This window comes from Plodia interpunctella, chromosome 23 (assembly GCF_027563975.2).
Source record: "Plodia interpunctella isolate USDA-ARS_2022_Savannah chromosome 23, ilPloInte3.2, whole genome shotgun sequence".
In the NCBI taxonomy this organism is placed as follows: Eukaryota; Metazoa; Arthropoda; class Insecta; order Lepidoptera; family Pyralidae; genus Plodia; species Plodia interpunctella.
The window spans coordinates 1,236,645-1,263,061 of NC_071316.1; the positions used below are offsets into that span (position 1 = coordinate 1,236,645).

Consider the following 26,417-nt stretch of genomic DNA (forward strand, 5'->3'; position numbering starts at 1 on the left):
TTAAACGTTACAAACACACATAAAATAAATTAAAAACAAATAGAAAGTACACTTCACACTGAACATTCTAAACAAATATAAGACCATACATTTGTTATGCTGTGCATGCATGAACTTTGATCCGCAACTACTTAAATCTACTCGTAGAGCAATACAATGGTATTGAGTTGGAGCTTTCACGTCAAAAGCGAGCGATGACAACGTTTAGTGGATATTAGTGATACAGGCTGGGTTGCAGGTCACTTATATACCTACGCAAAATATTGAATCCTCGTCGCACCGCGTTATGCAGCATTTCGTCACTCTCCTAGGACGCCGGATATGGGCGAGGCTTTGTTCTATTTAGCATTATCTGTGACAGTCCAATGTCCTAATTTCAGACATTAATTTTACAATATATAAGTAGTTAATTAAAATAAGTTAATGTTTCATTACATTTTAGCATAAAGCAATTTATTTCGCAGAAGCTACAAACTAGTAATTTCGTGCTAAGAATTTAGCAGTTATTTATAAGTTTCTTGTAATCTAAAATGTCTAAATTGTATTTTGAGGTTAAGCAACTAGGTATGCAAATATAGACGAGCAAACGTACCTAGATTCTGTAAAACATGTATGTTTAATTCATTTTAACATCAATTCGTATCGTTTGGTTTACCATTGCCTTCTCAATTTTACACACAAGTTGACAATCAACCAGAAGTTGAGAATCAACCTTCACCGGAAGCAAGTAGCGGTGTGGCACGAGTAGGATTCGAACTTGGGATCTTTCGATCCACAGGCAGGCGTCGTAAACATTAGACCACCACCGCTTCAACAGACAACACCTACACCACCCAAACATTTAAGTAATCACAAAGATTGCGTTCACAGAATCATAACACTTAAATTACGATGTTATAACAAGATTTAATATCATTTTATGACGTTGTTAAACCGTTACGACGCCAGTTAAATGTGGGGAAACTGAATTTATCCCTAACCCTATTAATATTATAAATGCAAAAGTCTGTGAGGATGTATGTAAGTTTATTACTGTTTCACGTAGAATCTACTGGACGGATCGTTATGAAATTTCGTACACGGATAGAATACAACTTACGTACCTACTTTTTAGCCCGAAATTCCCACGGAGCGAGCCCCGATATGCAGCTAGTATAGCTTCCATAAACGTGAATTTAATTATCACAAGTCTTCTCTTAAATGGGCTGGCCATATTTGCAGGATAGTTCGAATATTAGGCTAACTTGTAAACCCCATTTTTTTCGATATTTAGACCCCGTATTTTGCATATTAAGAAAACAATTTCACTACATAGTATAAAACAAAGTAAAGCGAACATATACTTCGCATTTTTTTTACAAAATCGTGAATAGGCTCACGCGGGCGGTGCTGCAGACAACAGCTAGTCAATTATTAATCACCAATACAATATTAGAAGCACTGAAAGTGATAAATTGAAGTATGAAAAAAAATAATATATCCTACGACGTATAGGATTAATAGTATGGTTGTTTAGAAGACTTGTACCGGCTCCACACTATCGTCGAACAGTTTTCCAAAGGCGGATTCGGTATACATTGCTGCTATTTCATCGCGGTAAATAAAAACACTCGTACTAACCACGCAATGTTCACGCATTCGCGTCGGGATGTCTCTGAGTTCGGCGACAGTGGAGCTGGCGTTACATTTTCATAGATTACGTACCATTTATAAGCGTGAAATTAACCTCCATTTGTCACAGTCTAATTTATATTAATGTGTGTAAGCTAGTGACAAGATTGGGTAATTTGTTGTAATTTAGCGGAATGAATAGTACCTAATACTTAACAGTGCCGGAATTAACACTCACTCTCAAATTCAAATATGTTTATTGCAGTAACTGTGTAGTAGAAGGTATAGATGGCACATACAATACAATACAATGCATACAATACAATTGTTTCAACAGTTTACCCTTACAGGCGTGCAATATTAGCATTAAGTTACACTTGTAATACATTTTCTACATATAAATATAAATATATTGGGACAAATCACACAGATTGAGATAGCCCCAAAGTAAGTTCGAGACTTGTGTTATGGGATACTAATTCAACAATACTATATTTTATAACAAATACATATATAGATAAACATCCAAGACCCGGACCAATCAGAAAAAGATCATTTTCCATCATGACCCGATCGGGTTCGAACCCGGGACCTCTCGGTTCAGTGGCAAGAACTTTACCACAGCGCCACCAAGGTCGTCAATACTACGAATATGGGTACGTACAGCACTTACATAAAAAAAAATAAACTATTTGAACAACGTATAATTTGTATTAATTGCACACTATATAATTATTTATGGAATACATAACTATTTACTCTCGTAAGATACGAGTATTACACTCAAAGTATTCATCCATATTGTAAAACACATGGTCTAATATAACCAGGACTTAAGCTTAAGTTTGAATAAGTGACATTTACAGGTAAATGGTTAAATACATTTATTCCAGAAATATAGGCAATTTTTTTAAACACTTCATTATTTGCAATGGGAAGACACAAATCATCGTTATATAAATTACTTTGGTTATCCCTGAGATCCATTTTTTTTATTATTTATTTTAATCAAATGCACATAATTCAAGTATAAATGTAGGTAATGTTAAATAGCCCTTTATCTAGGAACTAAAGAGTTTTTAGATAGATCGGACGTCGGTGACGTCCTGTAACAAGCCAGGACTGCCTGATGTCCACACTCTTTGGGAATGCTTTTGTTACCTATCAGCGGTCAAGACTGTTCTTATCCTTTAGTCGCCTCGTACGACATCCACGTTTATCCTTATGACCTACGTCTGTATAAAGGACGAAGTGAGTGACATTGGATCGCGAAATACACCAATTTGAATTAGATTCTCTTCATCGTATCAAATGTCAAATTATTATCAACGAAAAATATGTGAATGAATGTGTTAAAAAATACATTTTCTATATAATATTTGCCCGTGTACTTTGTTTTACAAGACAGATTTATTAGAGACGTGGCACGATTTGTTTACGCACTTAAATAATTATAATCTTATTGAATATTGAGTTTGATTTTTTAAGAAAAATAGATTGAGAAATGGATCATTACCGAACCTTGTTAGATTATGTCCTAATTTAATGATGGAAAAATGAAATAAATCTAGAAAACTGGATTGTAGTGTAATCCAGTTGTCTAGATACATTTCATTTTTCCATTATCAAAATAAATCTTACAAAAATTACATAATATTTGCTACATGTATATATATTTTCCTTGCAGCACTTGATCACAATCATAATATGTTTCAGTATACCTTTTGACCATGTACTTACATGTTATATTACTGATAAAAAATTATACATAAATTTATATTTAAAAAATGGTAAGCCCTTCTGGCATAATAGGGACCAACACTGTTTGAATGAGTTTCTTTCGGCATTTCTTCTCAGCAGTGGTCGTTCCGAAATGCTAGCAGTTTGTAGCTTTGGTAAACATCATTTAATTTAGAATATGACGTGAAAAAGTGCCTGTGAAGGCCTAATTTCTGAATAAATGATTTGATTTTGATTGATTTTGATTTTACAATCTCAATCAATATTTTTTTTCGAATATTCTCTACAAATTTTGCATACACGTTGTTTTGAAGTATGAAGTATGGATTTAGAGTACCTTTCATATAGGTAAACTAACTGTTTCAAAGCGGAAGAAATAAAGTTAGGTGACATAATCTTAAAATTACTAATTAATTTAGAATATGACGTGAAAAAGTGCCTGTGAAGGCCCAATTTCTGAATAAATGATTTGATTTTGATTTTGACATGTAAGAAAATCTTAGAAAAACATAAAGTTCTTAAAATAGAAATACAAACATGTTAAAAATATATTATTTACCTTCCAGTTTATAATTTGATTATAGACTGTGTTTACATTACCATTTCACATCACTTCAAAAGACGCCTGTGTATAGGTACGTTCACCACTGTCTGTGTCAAAATTCGTGCACCAATGTGTCACACTCAATATCAGCGGCGTATCAATACAAAAGACTTGGCTGTATGGGCTAGTACCCTTTGCCTCCTCAATAAAACGAGGAAATAAACCAAAAAAGAAAAAAATCAATATCAGCGGTCTAGTAGTAGTAACAGTGACAACTAACCTTAATTATGATGACATTTTCAATGGTTAAAATGGAAGTTTACATGCCTAGTTTTAGTTTAATCCTAAATTTGAAGCCCGTAAACTGTGCCTTCGGCTTTGGCCGATTTCCAACACAGTTGCCAATTTTCGGGTCTCCAATAATGTTGAGTAGGCTTCCAACGTTAAAGTCGGAGTACTGTGCGTGTAGTTCCCGCCCTAGGATTGTACCATGGTTGTCGATCTAATGGACATAAAGCCTTAAAAGCTGGTAAGCGACATTTCCAAAGAAGGAAGGTTCATCTGATCATAAAATCAGAGGGGAGTCTTGAAAATGTAACACTGGGGGCTACTATCATTTACTTGTAAAACTTTTTGCGCTTTACATCACTCCGGTTGACTGGTAGGCAATGCCCTTATGTAACAAAGTCCCAAGTTTATACAGGGTTACTGGTACTTCCTAAAGACTACTTGGGTACATCAAAACAAGCAACTTTTTACATATGACTTTTCGTGTATCGTAGTTTTCTTTTTTCATATAAAAAAATACAATCTTATTTGCGATTCTACACATTTTAACTCTATGTAATAGCCAAGCAACACGAGACAGTACAGTAGCGTAATGCAGAGGAATCTAACATAGAGTTAACGTTTTATAGAAACGACATTAAAACTAAAAAAGGATATTTTTTGTATTTATTACGTTTAAACAAAAGTCGTAGAACAAAAGATGTTAGTCTCTATGTAACTTATGCGCCTTTGGAAGGTTATGCGTTAGATACCAGTAACCCTCTATATATTGTATAAAGTAAATACTTAGCGTGGCTCGCACCGTCAACTTTGACGTTAACCTGAACAAAGCGTAGAAAAACTAAACGTACCTACGCCATTTTGTCTAAACGTCAGCGGCGCGCCGGTTAAAATCAACTTTATTTTCTTACGTTTCTCTACGAAGGTTAACGTCAAAGTTGACCCAGCAACTCTCTCCTAATGTATTATTCTTTTGTGTGTGTTTTATACAACAAAATCCTATTTACTTCAGTACTTATATGGTTTTCTAAAAGTAAACCTACATTTAAATTTGGCTGCAGCGCGGAGCTGCTATAAATGTCCATTTTAGATGCACATTTTAGATGCACTAGAACGCTGGCACTTTTAAAACAGATTCAGATTTTTATAACAGATAATGTAGCTTTAGAATTGAGCGTTTTGTGTGGATTTTCGGTTATGAATTCTAAGTTTTTTTTTTTTTTTTGTAACAAATTCTTTAATAGGTTGACGGACCAAATTATACTTCTTTCTCTCTCTCTCTCTCTCTCGTCATATATAAAATACGTCATATATATATATATAATTATAACTACAAGTTTCCAATCGTACAATTTTGCAACATTGTAGCAACCAATCACAGTGCAATGGGAGCGCGTTTATTCCCAATTAGCCATTAGCTGAGCTAGGGTAATCAGGTCAAGTGATATAATTGATTGCAATCACTTTAATGCTGCATTTTACTAACTTAGCTATTAGTTATACCTACTGTAAAAAATGTAACATGTAGCGCCCTCATTCGTACGAGCATATTTTCGCAAAGAGGTAAGCGTTTGTGAGTTTGTATGTTTGAGGCGGGTAATCTCCGAAACTACCGAACCGATTTCAAAAATTCTTTCACCATTAGAAAGGTGCATTATCCAAGAATGCTATAGGCTATATTTTATCTCAAAATTCCCACGGGAGCGAAGCCCCGGGCGACTAGTAGATTATAAGTAGAGTATTCGTAATTTTTTTAAACGCTCTCCGTTGGACACAAAGTTGAATATCAAATGTCATAATTATGTGGAACGTGACTAAAATACGTCAGGTATAGATATAGACTAGCGGCCCGTCCCGGCTTCGCTCAAGTAAAACCGTAACAAATTTTACACCTAAATTTTCCTCAGGAATCAAACTATCTATTAAAAAACGTAAGTATCGAAATCCGTTGTGTAGTATTAATATAAATTAGTTTATATTATAATGATTATTTTTTATTGCAATAAACATTTTGAATATGAATTCTTTTTGCAAAGTCAATTCTACAAAAAATTTATGAATGTCTTAAACTTTTCTTCCATTTCCCATTCCCAATCACATTCTAGTTTCTCCAATATAAATTTGCCATTGCAATAACAATAAACAAAAGATTCTATACGATTTACTACAAAGGCTTATATCGATAAAAATTCAAATATAAAATTTATTTCCCGCACACAAAACCCTATTGTGTTGACCAATAAGAGAATTTCTCCGGGGATTGTGATTGGCTGGCGTCGAGGAGCGTCGAGTTTAATGGAGGTTTAAATATTTATTGACACCCCAATATTGTATACTTTATACACGTAAAGAATGGGTATTAATTTAGGTTTTATTTTTATATATTCTCATCATCTGCCACTTAAACTAATAACTTCAATTTTTCAATATATATTTTTTATTTCTCTATATACGAGTACCTATAGTACACTTCTCCAAGTATTCCAAAAGTAAACTGGCAAGCAATGCCGCCTATTGAATCATCAAATGTATTTTGGGCGTATCGCAAACTATAAATTTTTATTAAGTTCTTTTATCATAAAATGTATTACATCTTGATACGATTTATCTCTCTGTTCTCAAGTTTTGCAATATCCATTTTCTTCCAAGCTCTTGTACGACGCCATTTCCGTCGCTGAAACGCGCTCCCATTGGTCGATAGTGGAGGTCGATGAACTTTCACCTTGAATTTTAACTGTATGGGGCGTTTCCTTTCACGCTTCTATGAGAACTAAATATACTTTATACACTTCGAAACCCTAAAAAGTAATTATTAAAAATTACTATGATACAGGTATATCGTTTAACAGTCGTGGTGGTGTTGTGGTGGTCCCGCCCTAGAATAGGAACTATAATATGTTTATACTTACTGTATTTTCCTTGTCTACGTTTCTAAATTATAACCTTGATGTGTGTGTGTGTATGTTTTGGGCTACAACCTAGTTCTTAATTATCTGTAGCCTGTTTTTCATACCTTATTAAATAAATAAATAAATAAGTTATTTTTGGTGTGGAGTTGGATACTTGTAAACTTGCCGCGGGAGCCGCATGCAACAGCTAGTGGTATATATATATTTGTATACTAAGATGTACGTAATCGCCTCTAATGAAAATAGTGTCCAGGCACCCCCGAACCTGACTAATCGGTGATTAGGTACGGTTTTATATCTTTTTATTGCTAGATTGTAAAACAGATATTACGCATTCAGTTTTTGTACAAAGTCTAATAAGGTGAAGTGAGTAGAACAAATTAATTCCATACAAAAACTTCGGCCCCGCCAACCCGTACAAAATGAAACGAAAATTTATCGTTTATTCAATTTAAAACGGCCATTCGAAATTGTATTTAATTTAAATTAATCTATAAAGAATATTTCAAGGTATAAAACGGTCTAGTTTCCCTATAAATAAATAAAAAATACGAATCTCTGTTTGAAAAGAAAAAACCGTTTCTTGCGTTGCATTGTACAAGCTTTTAACTTGCAATATGTGCACGCTACGTTGCAATGGCTCGGGTGGAATCTTGCCAATCAATTTTGAAGCTGATATCTTCAACCGATTGAGCCGAAATTGTGTACACACGTTTTAATTTGGATAACAATGCATAATGCGGACAAAATACTACGGTCAGTCGACATTAGCAAATGAAGGTGCGCGCCTTTTTAACAAGATACCCATACATTAAAAATATGAACTCGTTCCATGTAGGTATTTAAGAAACATTTAGCCAAGCACGTCGTTACCATTTACTGAACTTGTCTGTTTTTATTTTTATTTGTTTATTAGTGTGACAACGAGTATTATATGTATGTTTTGTATAATGTTATGTCTTTAAACCTAAACCTAATGCATTGTTATGATAAGCATGACCTGGTGGTGTATACAACTAAAAAACATACACAAATACATCCTCACAAAATTTTATATTTATAATATTAATAGGATTTGTCCCAGTAAAAAAAATTGTTTTGTTAAGTTGGTATGTTATTCGCATTATTCATAGTCGTATTCCTCATGGCTGAGGGTCGTGGTCATTACGTGGAATTAAACACACACAACAACTTTCTTGGCATTATTAATGGAGTGGTTTGCCATTGCCTTCCCCATTTCACACACAAGTTAATAAGGATCAACCAGTGTGCAGGTTTGTCCTCACGATGTTTTCCTTCACCGGACAAAAAAAAACTATTCAACTCAAAACAGTAATTAGTGGGAACTTGATTAGTGTTTGTATGTTATTCTCTTTTTGTATGTTAAGTTACATTTTATTGTTTTTCTATATAACTGTTTGTTTCCCAAATAATGATATAATCTTGATTTTGCATGCATTTTGATGTTAAAGTGCAAAATATGGTTACATGTAAAATTTAGATTTCTATTAGTTTGTTACACTGCTTCTCCTTCACCTGCGCTTTGAGATTCATCCAGTGAATATTAAATTTTCACAATTTATGGTTTTGAAAAAAATATGTAGATTAAATCTCCTTAGTATCTAAAAAAAACATCTGTATTTTATTTACACTGCCAAACTAAATTATTTATGATACAATGTCCGCATATTTTATAACAAGCCACTTATTTATGACGGAAACCTTTTAAAAGTTACGACTTAAATCACATTTAATGAATGCCCAGTTACTTTCGACGTTGTTATTATTAATGTGTATTTACAGTTTAAGCTGACTTGATAGTTTACGACACCAAACGAACGGTTAGATAAAGTTTACGGCTTTCTCACAAAATAATGAAAACACTATTTCTACTGAAGATTTTGTATATTTTTGCTACAAAAAATATATATAATTAGCCCTTTTAGAAAGAAAAACGTTTATTTGCTCAAACATACTCACAGTACAACATCACAGTACATTTGTACTGTGATGTTGTGAAATGCTTGACACAAATAGACTCCGCTCTTAATTTTATCATGATTACTTATATCGACACTGTTGGTGTGTGGTCGTTCGCAGAATACTAGCACGTTGAGAAGCTATTTCGAGAAACACTATATGACTTTGACGTGAAAATGTGCCTGTTGTTATTCTTCTTCATTGAGAAGGAAGGCACCCTTCTCACAAAATAAAGAACACACACACACTTTTTCCCGGTGTTGTGGAAAAGAACTAATAGGCTTCGTGAATCGGAATTGGGAATTTACGCTCTTTGCTTTATAGTTGTTGAAACAAACAGGAAAATCTCTCTCTCTCTCCCTTTCTCTCTCCCTCTCTGTCTTTCTCTCATCTTAGCGTTTTCCGGGTTTCTTCCTCAGCCATTGAGCCAAGAAAATCCCTAAATTTCTCGTGATAAATTAGTCCGAACTGTTTGTTGAACTGAAATGTTTCTATGTTAAGTAAGTTATATAACCTCTTCAGTAAATAATGCGTATTTACTAAACCAATTTTCTTGAAATTTCGCATACATGTATCTACTTTATAATACGGAGACATAGGGTTTCATTTATTTCGGAAAAAGAACAAGACCCTAATAATATAAGCCCCCATAAGAGGGCGGAGCTTGTTCATAAATAAATTACTTCTTAGTTTATCAAAAGAAATGTTTTGATATCTTAACACAAAAGCTGTACGACATCAGTTTTTATAACCTCCTCTCTAACAGTTTGCCAAACTTCGGCTGTTTCAATATATATTTCTGGTTTTTCTTTGTGGCAATAAAAACTTCGATAAAAACTGCGCTATGTAGGTACATTCATCCGGGTCGACACGTATCGTCAGATCCGTCGATAATGTGGAGGAGCCATCGGATACCCAATTTGCCAATTTGATCGCAGTCAATCGCGAATAATCGCTCGTCTCGTCACGGAATTTCTTCTCCAAGCAGACGTTACTATCCTACAAATATTATAAATGCGAAAGTTACACATACACACTTACACACATACATTTTCACAAATTTTGCGCATTTATAATGTTAGTGGGATGAACGGGACACAGGATTTTTTTATTTAAAGCAGCTAGTGAAGTCGTGGGAGTTGATGCAGTTTCTGAACGCGGAACACTAGTCATTGAAGTCTTGAAAAAGGTCTACTAAACCAAAACTATATTAACTTTCCGTAGACAATCGTGAGTGACCCGTATATTAATTAACAACCCATATTCTATATTGAAAGTCTGACAGCTAGGGAGCTAGGGACGTCGACGACCGTGCGAAGTGGAGACTAAACGATAGCGGACACTGGGCTACGACACTCAACGACAGGGGAAGTAACCGGGAAATTCATCGGATTTCCTGGTTCCTTTCTCTAATCGTAGAGAGAGATTCTCTAATGATCGTTTATGGCTTTTTAAGTTGAATAGCTATGAATGTAGTTACTTAGTTATTATATAATCTGTGATATAGTATAACAGTTAGTCATCTCATGTAACCGGATATTGAAAGCCGGAACCGGAAGTGGCGCCATGTTGGCAGTTCAGAATCGCGTGCTAATGAGTGCACGCTCTGTGCCAAGATTCAAAGTGACGTGAAGGCGGTCGTTGACCCATCAATTGTGGGTCGTAGGTTATTAAAAAAATTAAATAGATAAGGACCAGCTATGGGTGGGCCTTATTTCAACTAACCGTTTTATTCAACTGGAATACCCAACTGGTTTGCTTCCAACGTGGAACCGAGCGGCGCGAGCGGCGAGCGCGAGACATGGCGCGCCACGGAAAAAACCCGTACGTAGAACTGTAGTGTGAAAGAAACCGATTTTTTTTTTCTAACTTATTATTGTTCTCAACGGATTTGTCTGCATGCAATGCGTTGAGCCAAAAACGCTACGTATCAAACCAGTTGGCAACACCAACGTCAACGCCCACGTTTAGTAACTAGTTGCTCGTTGATCAAAAACAGTTGAATTTCCTTTGCTCGAAGAAACTTCAACGACCCACCACTACTATGCGGGCCTATTGTGGATTGACAGTCGTTAAACTGCAAATACAACCGATACCAACGGCTTAGCGTGCCTTCCGTAGGTAAGTAAGGCGTAAGGTTTTATCCGTCCATATAGAAAGCTAGTGCACCAGTGTGCACATTGTAATGGCTGATGGTGATCAGGAGCTCTATATAATCATTAAATATTGGTGTTTTGAACTCATTTTGCTATATCAAAATCAAAGTCTACTTTCTAATCGACTAAGTTATTGATAACACTGGTGTCTGGTGGCGCAGAGGCCTGAATATAGGTTGTGAGTGGACTGTATTTATAAGACGCTGAATTTGTAGATTTATTATTTGGTCAAAGGTGCGTACAAGAGATTTTAGTAGTCGTAAAGTAAGTATGTATAAACAAGATGGCGAATAACGGATATCCGTCGCAGCGCCTCCCTTCTCTTGACGTCCGTCGTCGCCTGTGTTGCCAGGCTTTGGCCGCAACAAGGCACCTGAGATGATTGGTAACAACTAGGTACCTACTGAAAGCTGTGGCAAGTGATCGCGTACGGACACTCTAAACTGAATAGTCTATCAATTTTATTATGCAGTTTGTGTTCAATTTCCTGAAACTCAACATTATCTTTAACATTTTTATGAACACACCACATTCTGTTTCAAAGAATTCTCATGAGACCAGAAAAGGGATCTCAGCTATTAAATAAATAAATAAATATATTAGGACAAATCACACAGACTGAGCTAGCCCCCAAAGTAAAAAATATCACATACAAAATTAGTATGTGTCCTAATTATGTTAAAATAAAAAATCACGGATTAAAAAACTAAATGACAAATGACACATGAAAATTCCCACCCCCATTTGCACAGTCATATTGACATTTAACACGTAAAGCCCTACCAACACGGAGGCTATCTTATCCAAATATAGTCTAGCGGGCAGCCGTCCAGTGCGTGCGCCCCAGACTGTGGTATTGATCCCACCACCACTAGCCACCACTCCCACTTCGCTCCAATTCTTTCTTCTAGTCGGCCAACGAACCGCGCTACGATACAACACTTTAAAAGAAAACAATTAAAAAAATTAAACAATTTCAAATTTCAAAATTTCTAAAACAGAACGTCAATTTATCGCGCCATATTTGCGCAACAAAACGTGTTCTCTATAATTCTTTAATGCCAAATTTTTAATTTCGTTTTACAATGTTACAGCCAGTGTCGTAATCTAGTATTTTATTGACGCGACGTGAGAAGTGTTTTTAGTGCCTAAAAAAGTGTTAACTCGACTAATAGCAAGCAATGAGGTGACTCACACTGGCCTCGATCTAGGATGGCTGGTATTATCTCAATTTGCTGCATAAAACGTTATTACGTGGTTAGGAATGCTCATGGTCGAGTGAGGAAGTGAAATATTGCGTCCGATTTCTTGATATTTCTATACAATTGATCAAAGTCTGCAAAGATTTTGTATCTAGCTTTATTTTACACGTTAACCAAGGAAGATAACAATCGAAGATGCTTTCACCGTGAAAATCCGTTGCACTAACAACGTGATGCAAAAAAGGAAATTATTATCAGCCAGCTATATTATCAGATGCAAATCACCACGCCACTTATCTAGCCCCTCTAGAACGGGACGGTCGATGGTCTCGTCTCACGTGGCACACAAACCCGATAGAGCGATAAATAAGATTTTCTTTCTGTCCGCAAACGCCTATCAGCTGATACAGACATCGTTAATTCTGAACAAATTGCAAGTTAGCGTCTTGAAACGCGAAAATTTGCATAGTATCACGTCACTAACCGAGGAAACTGCTGCTCCAGCGCGTCGGCCGATAGTAGCCGGCGCAAGCGCACGGCGGACGCCGACAATTACCTTTTTTACCGGCAATTTTCTAAATTCAAAAGACAAGCGCGCTTCTATCTAGAAAACGAAACGAAACGTAACATTTTTATCGAGTTCTGATTTCGAAATTTTGAAAATTGAATTCGTGCGATCGATCGACTTTTTTTCTAAGGTGTCAGTTGTGGTGTGTGCTTGGAAGTGGCCAGTGTTTAAGTGCAATGGTGTGATTTCTTCTGTTGTGTGTTTATTATAATGGAAAGAAGTGTTTTAGCTGATACAAGGCACGTGCACTGGGCATCTGAAGTAAGTGTTTTGGCTGTATAATATATGTAAGTAAATGTGCGTTAAACTTTGACCTGCTTCTCTATGTGAAAGTTATTCATTGTTCTGACTCTTCGTTTACTGTTTTGGGAAAGATCTTATCTTCAAGCGACTTAGATGGTTCTTCTGTAACAAACTAACTGAAGTTCGTTCACAAAATTAGATTCTATTGTACATTACTTTTTTCATAGTTACTAAAGTTGATTGCGACTGACGCAAGCACTTTTTGCCACGTTTTTTCTTAACTGTTTCATGGTCAAACCTGCAGTTGAATATAAAATGTGATTGGCTGGAGATTGTTGAGAATAAATGTCATTTCTTTTTATACCATTTCGTGACTTTATATCTTTTGATTCAGATAAATTTATTGCAAAAAAGAAAATAACACAAATACAAAATACACAGCTTATCCAATGAAAAAATCTCTTCCAGACAATGTACTGATACCTACTAAGTACATAACGATTATGTACTAATTGACCGGATAAAACATAAAATAATAAAGTTATTTAAAGTTAATCAACATCATCAATTAATTTAAGAACTTTGTTCTTGTCGGTGGAGCATTTTCCATCTAATCAAGAAGGGCATTCCTAGATGAAATAAAAGAGAAGGCAGAGCTCGTGTCGTGTAGGGAGGGGAAATCGATGGCTGAGGACAGAATTAGATGGAAAACGCTCCACCGACAAGAACAAAGTTCTTAAAGTTAATAAAAGACGATAAATTAATATCGCTTTAATTGATCAGAGTTTTTGTATTTGTGCGATTTACTGTTTGTTTTTTTTTTTAATGTTAAAACTTTTAACTTCGCAATTGTAACTTTGGATTATTACTGTCATACAAGCTCCACATATTTTTTGTTTATGACATCGTAAAAAAAGTATTCAATTCGAAATAGCCAATCGTCGACATTAATAAATCTAGCAAAGTTTTAAAGCAGCATTTGTCTTCTCATATGAACCACTTGAATAATTCATATCCACGTTTTCTCAGATAATGATAATCTTTATTTGCGTAATACACGAGTGTACAACGACAAAAACAAATATAAAAAAAATAGATAAAAACCTTTGTAATTTTTATCGCTGCGCTGGTTCTTCACAAATTGGAACTGAAGCGGTGGAGTGATGACGAAACGAGCCCAACTCACACTTGACCGGTTATTTAAAAGCTATACCAAACGTTTCCTATATTTCTGTGCCAGTGTTGGGGTCAATCGATAAGCCATTAGTTTGTAAACTAAGGGTGGTTTGCCCTCGATCGTGGAAGAAAAATAATTATGTTTACATTTCATAGCGCTGCTCTCTTTCCGGTAGTGGGTAAACAAACATTCTAGCACCATTGAAGCGGTGGTGGTGTAGTGGTTAAGACGCCCGCCTGTGGATCGAAAGGTCTCAGGTTCGTATCCTACTCGTGCCATACGAATTTGTATACCAATCTGATTCATATATACTTAATAGTTTTCATAGACCACCACTTAATTCCGATGAAGGAAAACATCGTGAGGAAACCTGCACACTGGTTGACAGTTTAGTTCCCTAGTGTGTATGCGCCTACCTGCCACTAGATGGAGTTAAGTAGTCGTAAAAGTCATGTCAGATGCCTTCGGGCGACTTGAATAAAATCTGACACCAGTGTTAGCAATAACACTATGTGATGATGACTGATATTGTGTAATATTCCCTCTCATTTCTTCCCCCATTGTAAGTGTATAAATAAGAGTACTCTTTCGTAATTTTTCGTCTCCACTTCGCATGGTCGTCGGCATCCCTAGTTGCCAGACCATTGGCACGCATATCATACTTGACGACATCAAGCCAGCACTTTTTGAGGTCGCCCCTTCTGCCAGTACCGGGAGGAAGCGTCAAGATAAACGTTTAGTCACGTAATTTATCGGGTAAAATAACTTCGATCAAGTAACTATATTTAAAAAATGAACGACGACATACCATGTGAACCCTACATGAATCTTTATGGCGTAGAACATAATAGATATATTGCAATGTCAAATCAAATTATTTATACAGAAACTAGACCTGCCCAGGCACTTTTACACGTGACGTTTTAATGAAAATTGGTATCTTGCTTTGCTTTGACGTAGCATCTAAATTACCAATGTTGTATACGTTTCAGCCCTTATTTCGAACCCTAGTGGTCTCGGCCCTACTATGTACCTTTGTATAGTTCTTCATTTTATCAAGTCCGACCCAGCGGGCCCTATCCATCTTGTCACTCCATCTTGAGCAACAATTTGTCAACAAAACAAAGGATCGTTCCTCGAAGTTACACGGAAAAATCCTAAAATTTTATTCTTACTGTACTCTCGTGGGACGTAGGGCTATCTCTCTTTTACTCGTCTAAGCATTTTTCGGTTTAGTCCGTAGCCATGGTGCGTTGGAGCCCAGGGCCCCGTTTCCTACTTTTTTTCTTCCACATATGTTTAGTTGTCAGACCATGCATCTAATTAATATAAATGTGTTTGTGAGGATGTATGTGTATGTTTATTACTCTTTCACGCAAAATCTACCGGAGGAATTATTATGAAATTTGGTACACGGGTAGAATATAATAACCTGGAATAACACATATAGTGTACTTTTATCCCGAAATTCCCACGGAAGCAAAGTCCCTGGGCGCAGCTAATAGTGCTATATGTATTGATATAAAGGTAAATACGTGGGAAATTAACATAAGGCCTAAATTGGTCTGAATATGAATTCCTAATTGGAGTTTCAATCCGTAAAATCTGATAAAAAATACATTGTAACGATCTAAACTACAAATTTATTAAAGACAATTTATACTTTATACAACAGCGAATATATAATTATGAAATTAAATTAAAGACCTATATTCACTCGTTGTAGTCACCTGATTCAAGCACGCAATACGTTTACACGAACTTAAAGCATCACGTAGAAGAAAAACATTTATTTATCGGTAAATTACAAAAATTAACATGCAGTCAACTTTTCCTTGTTGTTAAAATTCTTGAATAAATTGTGTGATTATAAGTGATTACAGGGTACTGTGGCAAAAGACCCTAGGATACAAAGCAAGAGTGTACGTAAGAGTGACACATCTGGTGTTGCTGGCTGCGGTGACCACTTACCATCAGGTGGACGGCAAGTCGGTTGTCGGCTTGCTTGGCATTATAAGAAAACAAGTTTATTTGTTAGACAAATAAAAAAAACCCCTGACTTATTACATTCGCTACAACTTTTGAACGGCTGAACCGATTTTTATCAAACATCTAAAAACCAGCGCATAAAAATTTGCTATCAAATAAAAAAACCGCATCCACATCGGTTCACCCGTTTATGAGCTACGGTGCCACGTACATAGCGGTCAAACTTATAACACCCCTCTTTTTTCGTCGGGGGTTAAATAGTAATAGAGATCACGAATGTGAGAAAGAAATTTTATATGCAAAAGAAATTAAAACCTAGTCTAGTACCTACTTATACCTATTTGTTATTCAAACCAGAGACACTCACGTATTACATACCCATTGTCTATGGATTCCCACGGCTTTCCCGCCGGTGAAACCGTACTATGACGTCAGCACAATTAAGATGGCGCCTGGCTCGGAAAGTATGAAAGTGTATCTATTGTGGTTCTGTATCCTATTCCTACTTAATATTATAAATGCGAAAGTTTGTGAAATGTATGTTTGTATGTTTGTTACTCTTTCACGCGAAATCTATTTGATGGATTGTTATGAAATTTCCTGGAAAAAACCTGGAATGCCAGGTTATATTCTACCCGTGTACGAAATTTCACACATAGGGTACTTTTTATCCCGAAATTCCTACGGAAGCGAAGCCCCGGGGCGAGACTATATCCTGTATAGTTTTTCCTAATAATACTTTTTGTAACGTTGAAATGAAATAATATTAAATATTGTGTATTCTCACAAAAGCTTAGCGTTTAAAATACAATAAAGAACAACTTTTTTTTTCGAAAGGTTAAATAAAAATAAATTGGTTAAAAAATGATATTTTTTTTCACAAAAGGCGGGTATTTTTCTAAAATAAAATAGGAAAATTTATGAAAAATCAACCATGCACACTTGAATGGTCAACAGACAAAGCGCTTTTATAATCCAGATCGTCGTTAATACGAGACATTAATGTTTCTCAGATATTGTATATGATATTATAAAAACATATTATTTTTCTTGTTCAATATTTATGTAGTTGAAAGTAAAATAAGCCCAAAACACAAAAAGGGCACAAAGAGCGCCATTAGTCAACTCTAGCGACACTAGAGAGCTCTCTCGCGAGAGTAACGCGACTAGTGTCGTTGACCCAGTTCTCACATCCCGGTTATGTCAGGGAAAGATGGAATGTTTTCTGATTTTCTCGTTTTAGGGTTATCTCAGGGTTGTTACAGACTCGTCCTAGCTTCCAGGAGTTTCGCCAACCAACTTGGTTTTTTAAACTGTCAGGAGAAACGAGCATTTTAAAATATGCCACTGTTTTTAACTTAGTTTTTTTTTTTTTTTAATTTATTTATCCAGAAAAACAGTTACATGTTATCATCACTAAACAAAAAATCTCCAAACTGTAAACCAGTTTGTCGGCGAAAAACAAATACACTCACACTTTTGACGTAAGCTAATATTATATTAAACTAAGATTTTTTTTTATTACGAGTATATACTTATTACTATATCTATCTATTCAGTCACGGTTTCAAGCAAAATTTTCTTTAATTTTCTTTTAAAAATATTTTTACTTTTATAATCTTTTAATTTTAATAACATTACGTATTCTTGGCAATAGGTATTCATTCGTTCTTTCTCCGTAAAAAATATTAACACACTAAGTCCTACGTATATTTTCATACTTGTCGCTCTTAAATTCACATTATACTTTCTTTGCCGAGTTGTGTTTGATTTTTAAAAAATACTGTCCTACCCTTATATGCTCCGTAACGTCCTTAGCCTTCCAATGAAAATTAATAAGCCGAACCGAAAATGACAAACAGAAAACCTGAACAAACAAACAGAGAGAGATTTGAAAATAATAACAGGTTAGTACTTAAATGCAAAAAACATCGGTTTGAAATTACGAAGCGATCTTCCTCTTGTTATCAACAATATTGTACACACGAAGAAGGCTGAGGTTGTCAACACTGAGCATTATCTAACCAAGGACCCGAACTATGATGAAAAGTCAAATTTCCTTATTTGGACAACGTCACAGCTCACAAAATGGCGTCCCGGGTAATCTCCATAATATGGCGGGAAGCCATTGTCTCTTATCTGTGGACCTTTTGTTCAAAATTCGGGCCGTGGAAGCGGAATGTTATACTTAATTGAATGAGAATGTTGTTATTATTGTTGTTAATTGAAAAATAAACAGATAAAGAATCTAGTTACTATTAATAAAATAATATATTGATTTAAGGCTTTTTTACGCCCAATTACTGGCCTCTTTCTGTTACACATTCATTACATGCAAGTTCAAACAGTTTCTTCGAATTTACAATTTGATACTCGTCATCATAATCAATAGCCATATAAACGTCCCCCACTGCTGGGGCACAGGCACAGCTAAATGGTCTGTGGGCACAGGCATTCCTTGGTTAGCCCCGATTGTATTTGCAGTCGTTATAACCTGCCATTCCGCGTGGTTAATCATGGCCTACATGAACCATTTATCCATTAACCCTACTTTGTTTAAAATATTGGACGTCTAGGAACAATCCGTCCGCAATAGGTATCTTTAAATACCCGTAAAGATTATAATGTAATATAAATATAAACATTTACACAGTGTTAACATAATATACTTAATCAAACGTCATCTATCTAATTCAAACTGATGACATCATTGTGTTAAAATACACAATATAAAGTATACTATGTTACTTCATTCAATTCAATTATAACCTAAAAGTTGTTATTGAGAATTGAAAATAATTGATCAGTTTCAGTTGGTGGTAATTACGAACTATCCCATCATCAACATATCGAGTTCAAAGTTAGTGATAAAAATCATTATTTGTAAATCGTATTTAATTCCTCGATTCTCGAATACAAAACTAGAACACGCATTTAAAAATTATCATAATTTTTTTACCCTTTTTTTTCTATTCAGTTTCTATTTTTAGAGCGTTAGATTGTCTTGTCAATATGACATTTGTTGATAACATCAATTTAATCTTTTATCATGTGAATAGATTTCATCTTGCCATAGCGAAAACTGTTCAACGCTTATGCCATGAGAACGTCTTCTTAATGTCAGATCATATTCAAGTCGCCTATAGGCCTCTGATATAACATTTGAGAACTTACATTCGCCTATCAACACATATCACTCGTTTCAAATCATTCGACATAAAACAACTCAAATATACAAAATTTAAATATGTCCAAAAAACATTATATCAGTTTAAATATAATGCTCCATCTGAATCGATAGATAGCAGAAGCATTGATAGTTGAAGCGGTGGTGGTGTAGTGGTTACGACGCCCGCCTGTGGATCGAAAGGTCTCAGGTTCGTATCCTACTCGTGCCATATGAGTTTGTATTTCATATATGAGGAAACCTACACACTGGTGGACAGTTTAGTTCACTAGTGTGTATGCAACTACCTGCCACTAGATGGCGGTAAGTAGTCGTAAAAGTCATGTCAAATGCCTTTAGGCGATTTGAATAAAATCTGACACCAGTGTTAGCAATAACATACTCGATATGATGATGATTAATTCCTTTTTACTCTATGGATGCGGAAGTCTAAACATGAATATTGTTGTTCTTCTATCTGCATGCTTTAGCAGAAATGTCTCACCGCTCCAATGGTATAAAATTCATGAGATAAGACTTTCAGTAGATATTTTTAGACTCGCCTTGAAGCTGACACATATCTCGCTGGAAGTCAGATAAAAGTCAAGTGTGAGTTGCGTTCCGTTTGCGTACGGTATCTAGATGAAGTATCTGAGATTATATTTATTTATTTATTTAAACTTTGTTTCACAAAATACAAAAATACAATGGGCTTTTAGTAATTGCCTTCATGATGACTGACCCATACGTCAACTCGTGAACGGACGCTGCCACGAAGAACAGCTCGATTCTCATATATTTTCATTGGTTAATGTTTTGTTTGTTTCACACTTTATTTACTCAACCATAATTCTTGAAATTTTGCATAAATGTAGATTGAAGTATGGAGAAGGATATAGGGTACCTATCATCCGGAAAAAATAACTGTTCCCGTGGAGAATTTCCACGGGCGGCTTCTACTTTAGAAGTACATAAAATCAATTTAATATGACCCAAAAACCAGGCGATCTTGATATCTCCTAGCTCGTAATATCTGACTTCATGTGATGATCACGCCACGACATAGGTAATTAGGGGATTATGTCACATAACTTTATTTCTTCCGCTTTGAAACAGTTAGTTTTCCTATATGAAAGGTACTCTAAATCCATACTTCATACTTCAAAACAACGTGTATGCAAAATTTGTAGAGAATATGCGAAAAAAAAAATTGATTGAGATTGTAAAATCAAAATCAAATCATTTATTCAGAAATTAGGCCTTCACAGGCACTTTTTCACGTCATATTCTAAATTAAATGATGTTTACCAAAGCTACAAACTACTAGCATTTCGGAACGACCACTGCTGAGAAGAAATGCCGAAAGAAACTCATTCAAACAGTGTTGGTCCCTATTATGCCAGAAGGGCTTACCATTTTTTAAATATAAATTTATGTATAATTTTTTATCAGTAATATAACATGTAAGTACACAATAAAGTACATGGTCAAAAGGTATACTGAAAAATATTATGATTGTGATCAAGTGCTGATGAAAGGAAAATATATATACTATATATGTATTTTATTTAATAATACACATATATTTGTTACACACTAAGCATTAAGCTTATATCGCGGGTCCGATGGACTCAAACACAGTAACTGACACAACACACCTAGGACCGCAGACAAATATTTGTGTAACACAGATACAAGTATTTGCCCGCGCTGGGAATGGAGCCCAGGACATCCCTATAGCGGGATTTGGGCAAAAATTGTATAAATGGAATATCCATCAATTAACTACAAAAATGGAAAAAAATATATCTTCTTCCACAACTAGGTATAGTTACCAAACAGCGAAGGAAAAATCTTCCATTGCAACTACTTACGTAACTTTAGTTACCAAAGTGAACGAAGGCTGAATCCAAGGATTCACATTGGCAACTTTCAAAAGTAGTTTTGAAACGTCCTTCTCTTGTTGATATCCCACCTGGCACTAGTATAAAAAGGCAAACCACAAACAAAAGAAGTGCTGGCTTGATGATAGGCGTGTCAATGCCCTGACAACTAAACAAAAATAGGAAAGCGGAGCTTCGACTCAAAAGCTTAAAAGCTGAGAAAGCGAGCGGGAAAGCTCTCAGATAAGAGTGAGATTCCCTTATTGTTAAAATGTTTACAGATCAATTATAATATAACATGGATATATCGATGGATAAAATGGTAGATTTGGTTGCAAAGAAGAAACGCCTTCGATTGTGTCATGTTGACTAATTGCTGTTCGTAATTTATGTCAAAATGTTTAGAAATATTGATCGACCGTGACTTGTTTTCTCAACAAATTTTGCAAGACAAAATGCCGACCGTAGACTCGTGTATTCTTATTTATTATTATACCAAATACTAGCATTGATGTGGATAATTATACCCATTGAAGCGTGAAAGAAAATTGAATTCGCACAGCCCTAGTTAAAAAACAGAAAGTGATGCGTGTCTTAAACCCAGAAAACTGATTTATAAATTTAAAAAAACGCACCATAAACCATTTTTACGCGGAAAAATAGAATTCAGCAGTTTCAGTGCCCTTCTGTTCGATAGTCAACTTTATGGTTTGAGCAATAAAGTCTTGTGTTCGTAAACATTTATTGGATGAAGGTTTCTTGCCTGTTGGGCGGTTATAGCGGTTCGGGTGATAACGCGAAAATTACACGACTGTTAGGGCTGCCAATTTTCAGAAAGTAAATTATGGAACTAAAATCAACTCACTCACTGAGGTAAAGCCCTTGTCTTAACCTTTTTTCATTACGACACTCTCTGTCATCCGAGCGCTTTCCTGGTTACTGTTGGAAATAGCAACATTTTAGTTGTGTCTATGATTTTTGTCTTTGGTTTTGTTTTCCGCTCTCTCTGTCTCTGTGGCTGCATCTTTCTGGATGAATACACGTATTTCAGCGCCTTCGGACCTTTTGTTAATTAGCCTTATGACAACTACAGTCCCACTAATAATTTTCATGGGTCCGGCCAATGAACGTTGAAGCCCGCAAATTTTTGACTTTAAACTAAACATGACGAAACAATTTTCACAGTATTTATACATGGCGTGGAATCAAAAATATGAGGCGTCTTTGAAAAGCTGTTTTTACATATTAGCTGCATTACATCTGCGGGAGGATATGGAATCTAGGCCGGAAACCACACAGCTCCACAGCTCCATATAGAGTGATTCAGAATAACTACCCGCGATCACGCCCATTGTTTTGTAACATTCCTTATTGACTCCACAGTAATAATTTCCTTTATAGGACTTAGAAAGTGACAAGAAATATAATTAGGATAATTAACAAAGTTAATATCATTTCGTTATTTTTTTATAGCTTCCAAAGTTCCTAAAGTCGGTGCAGACCTAATGCGTTCATTACACATACGCATGCGTATATGTATAGTTGCGTACGCAACACAGTCAGCCACAATTCCATACAGAAACGCAATTGTAAATTTGCAAAATGTTTGAGAATAATTTTAGAAAATTAATCAAATGAAAACTTCGATCTCGTGGAGTCGACTCCCATAAATATTTTTATTTTTACCTAAATCCAGAATTGTAAGTACTTATTAAACACATTTTTATAGCAACTAACATAATTATTTACTTAGTTCATAGTTCTTTATTGCTTTCATTGTACACAAATGCACAAATGCACAAATGAGCCCTGGAAGGGCGTTGCAATTTAATTATCGTTATATAATATTAAATATTAAACTATTATTACTATAAAGCATTATATTATTTTATACTGTAGTTAAGTAATTCATATAATAAAATAATAATTCAAATAATAAAAAAAAAAACAAAATACTTCCTTAACCTTAGTACATATTATAAAACAAAGTCCTCTTCCGCGTCTCTCTTTTTGTCTGTCTGTTCGCGATAAACTCTGCATTATCATGCGGTTTTCGCCAATAGATAATGTGTTTCCTGAGAAAGGTTTACTTACGTGTATATTTTATTAAGTTTTTACCCGAACAAAGCCGGGACAGACACACACACACTTGTAAAAAGACAAGTATTATTATTTTTATTAGCTACTTTGATTATGAATCCAAAAAATAGGTTCTATAATACAAAACGTTTGCCTTTCGATTTGATTTCCCAATAACTAGGTTATTAGTCTACCAGCGCTGACCGATTCGAAGTGATAAAACGGAAAATATGCTACAGACCACGATGTCCATGATTTGCATTCTAATTGGGACATACGATAGCACAGAGAACAGCCTTAACAGCTGATTCCCAAAGAGGGTTGGCGTCAGGCAGGCTGGTCGAAAATACACAGCGGAAACTTTCAAAATTTTAATCACAGTCGCTAATGTAATCGGACGCAAGGATGAGATGATTGAAAAGATAAAAAATAACAAAGAAAAAATAGAGAAACTTTAGCTGTGTTTATGGGTTTCAATTTTATTATACCACTAGCTTTTGTCTGCAACTTCGCCCGCGGCAAAAAGTGATCTATACCACTCTCCACTTCTCCAACTACATAAAAATCACCGCAATATAACGCTCTGTTTCGACATTAAACCAGGACAAACTTTCATATTTAATACTCCAGCCAACTAACAATGAATTCCATCGTGTGGTCACCCTGCGCTGGCGTGCGTGGAATAATTTATAAACTGTAATATGTTATTGCACGTGGCTTTGTTTGTTTTTTTTTTTTCTTCGACAATAATAAAGGCAAAATGAACGATTATCTTAAAACTTACTCTTGTTAAGATATTTCTCCAACCCACTTACCTGCTTTTTTAAACTGTCAAGCAGACAAATAAGCATGCGGCCCACCTGATGGTCACCGCAACCTACAGACACCTGCTATACTAAAATGTCACTCGCGTTGCCGAATTTGTATCCTAGGATCTTGTCCCACCGCCTCTCTCACCCTTCAAACCGGAACACAACAATGCAACCACTACTGTTTGGCTGATATAAATGAGAGTGAGGTACCCATGCAGACGACCTTTGTACCAACAACAATGCTTTTTGTTCCGTTTACATTATATACTGTTCACCCATCATCCCTACAACCAAAGTTGTGTGAAGACACGCGAGCTGAAGCAGACGAGTGGAGCGGTTCCGCCACGCCACGTGACGTCTATACGCTTAGCATTGTACACAAATTGAAACACAAAGTCCATCTCTCTCTGTCATACCTATTTGGTCCGTGATCTTCCCATTTTTTCGTTAGCTTCACATATTGCAGGGTTGCTGGTATCTAACGCATAACCTTCCTAAGGCGCATAAGGTACATAGAGACTATAATCTTTTGTTCTACGACTTTTGTCTAAACGTAATAAATACAAAACATTTCCTTTTTTAGTTTTAATGTCTATAAAACGTTAACTCTATGTTCGATAACACTACTGCACTGTCTCGTCTTGGCTATTACAGAGAGTTAAGCTGTGTAGAATTACAAATTAGATTGCTTTTTAATATGAAAAACAAAACTACGGATCACGAAAAATCGTAGAATAAAAGTTGTGCTTGTTTTGATGTACCCAAGTAGTCTTTAGGAGGTATTGTGTTTGTTATCAATAACCCTGTATAATTAACGAATACTTTCCATTGTTACAGCTGCACTCAGAATACCGCAGCACGTACCGATGGCACGAGCACAAAGAGCAACAGCAGGGGGTGGTCAAGCAGCCCGCCCCCACGCCCCCCTCAGCCCTCCCTCTGCAGCGAGGTACGTTTCTGAAACGCGATGTCAAGATTTTCAAATACGTATATATAGTCTTGCTGGCTTTACACTGTCAGCAAAGTGTTCGCCTATGGGTAGTTTAATTGTACATTGCTGTATTTTCCTTGCGGTGAATAAAAGCTATCATGTAAACAACGCAATGAAAACTAACACGTCTGTATTTGTGTCTTGCAACGTACGTATTATACGTATTAACGTATTGCTGGCATAACATGGCACGCGATGGCTACTACTTGAGACTGAATCTTACAACATTTTTTCTAGTCAAGCACCCGGCGGCAAATTGAGGATGTAATTAAAGGAAATAGTGGTATTTTGAATCCAAAAAACCCTTGATACATTTTATAGCATTCCAAATCTATCTATCTATCTTATATATATAAAACTCTTGCGTTACTAACTGACTGATAGACAACGCACAGCCGAAACTACTGGTTGTAGAAAGCTGAAATTTGGTGTGTATGTTGGCTGAAATGTGTTTGGGATTTCCTGAAATTCCCACGGGAAACGGATTTTTACTCACATACGAAGTTGTGGGCAAAAGCTAGTTAAGACATTCTATTGCCTTCGTGGAACATGAAGTTCTTCAAAAAGGGCGTGAAAACATATATTCAGGGCTGGCAAAGCGCGTGTGACATCCTTAATGTTGCAAGAGTCCATAGACTGCGAGTCCACTTCCTATGAGTCAGGCCGCGTGCCTGTTTGCCTCTCAGTAGTATAAAATAAAATGAAAGCTGAACTCGTGTTGTCCAGGACCTATCGAGCCGGCGATGCCTCGTCGGAAGAAGTACCCAGGCGTGGCGTACAAATCCAACGAGCTATTCGACCCGGCGCCAGCTGATGACATCCGACCACAGCAGACCTCGGCTTTTGACAGGGCTAGGGTCAGTCCAACTTCTCTCTCTTTCTTCTGTCGTCTTCTTTTAGCACTAGGCTAATAACACATACTCCTTCTACATATCTGCTACGAGTTATAGAAGATAGCCTGGAAGAATTAAGAAGGTACTCCTCGTCATGAACAACGACAGTCGTTTGCATTAGAAAAAGTTGTCTCCTATGAATTACTTCGACTACTTGCCACTAGATGTCGGTAGGTTATCGTAAAA

General features: G+C 35.9%; 1 protein-coding gene across 9 annotated transcripts in view; it reads left to right on the plus strand.

Annotated features, from left to right (window-relative positions):
* Window positions 1–26,417, plus strand: part of LOC128680223 (uncharacterized protein) — a 50,478-nt gene that overhangs the window by 9,130 nt on the left and 14,931 nt on the right. For 6 of the 9 annotated variants that reach the window (XM_053763221.1, XM_053763213.2, XM_053763218.2 and 3 more), the window contains exons 3-4: window positions 25,185–25,296; window positions 26,065–26,195. In XM_053763221.1, coding sequence (XP_053619196.1) covers window positions 25,185–25,296; window positions 26,065–26,195 — 243 coding nt within the window. The other 3 variants (XM_053763216.1, XM_064436781.1, XM_053763215.1) reach the window with 3 other exon arrangements.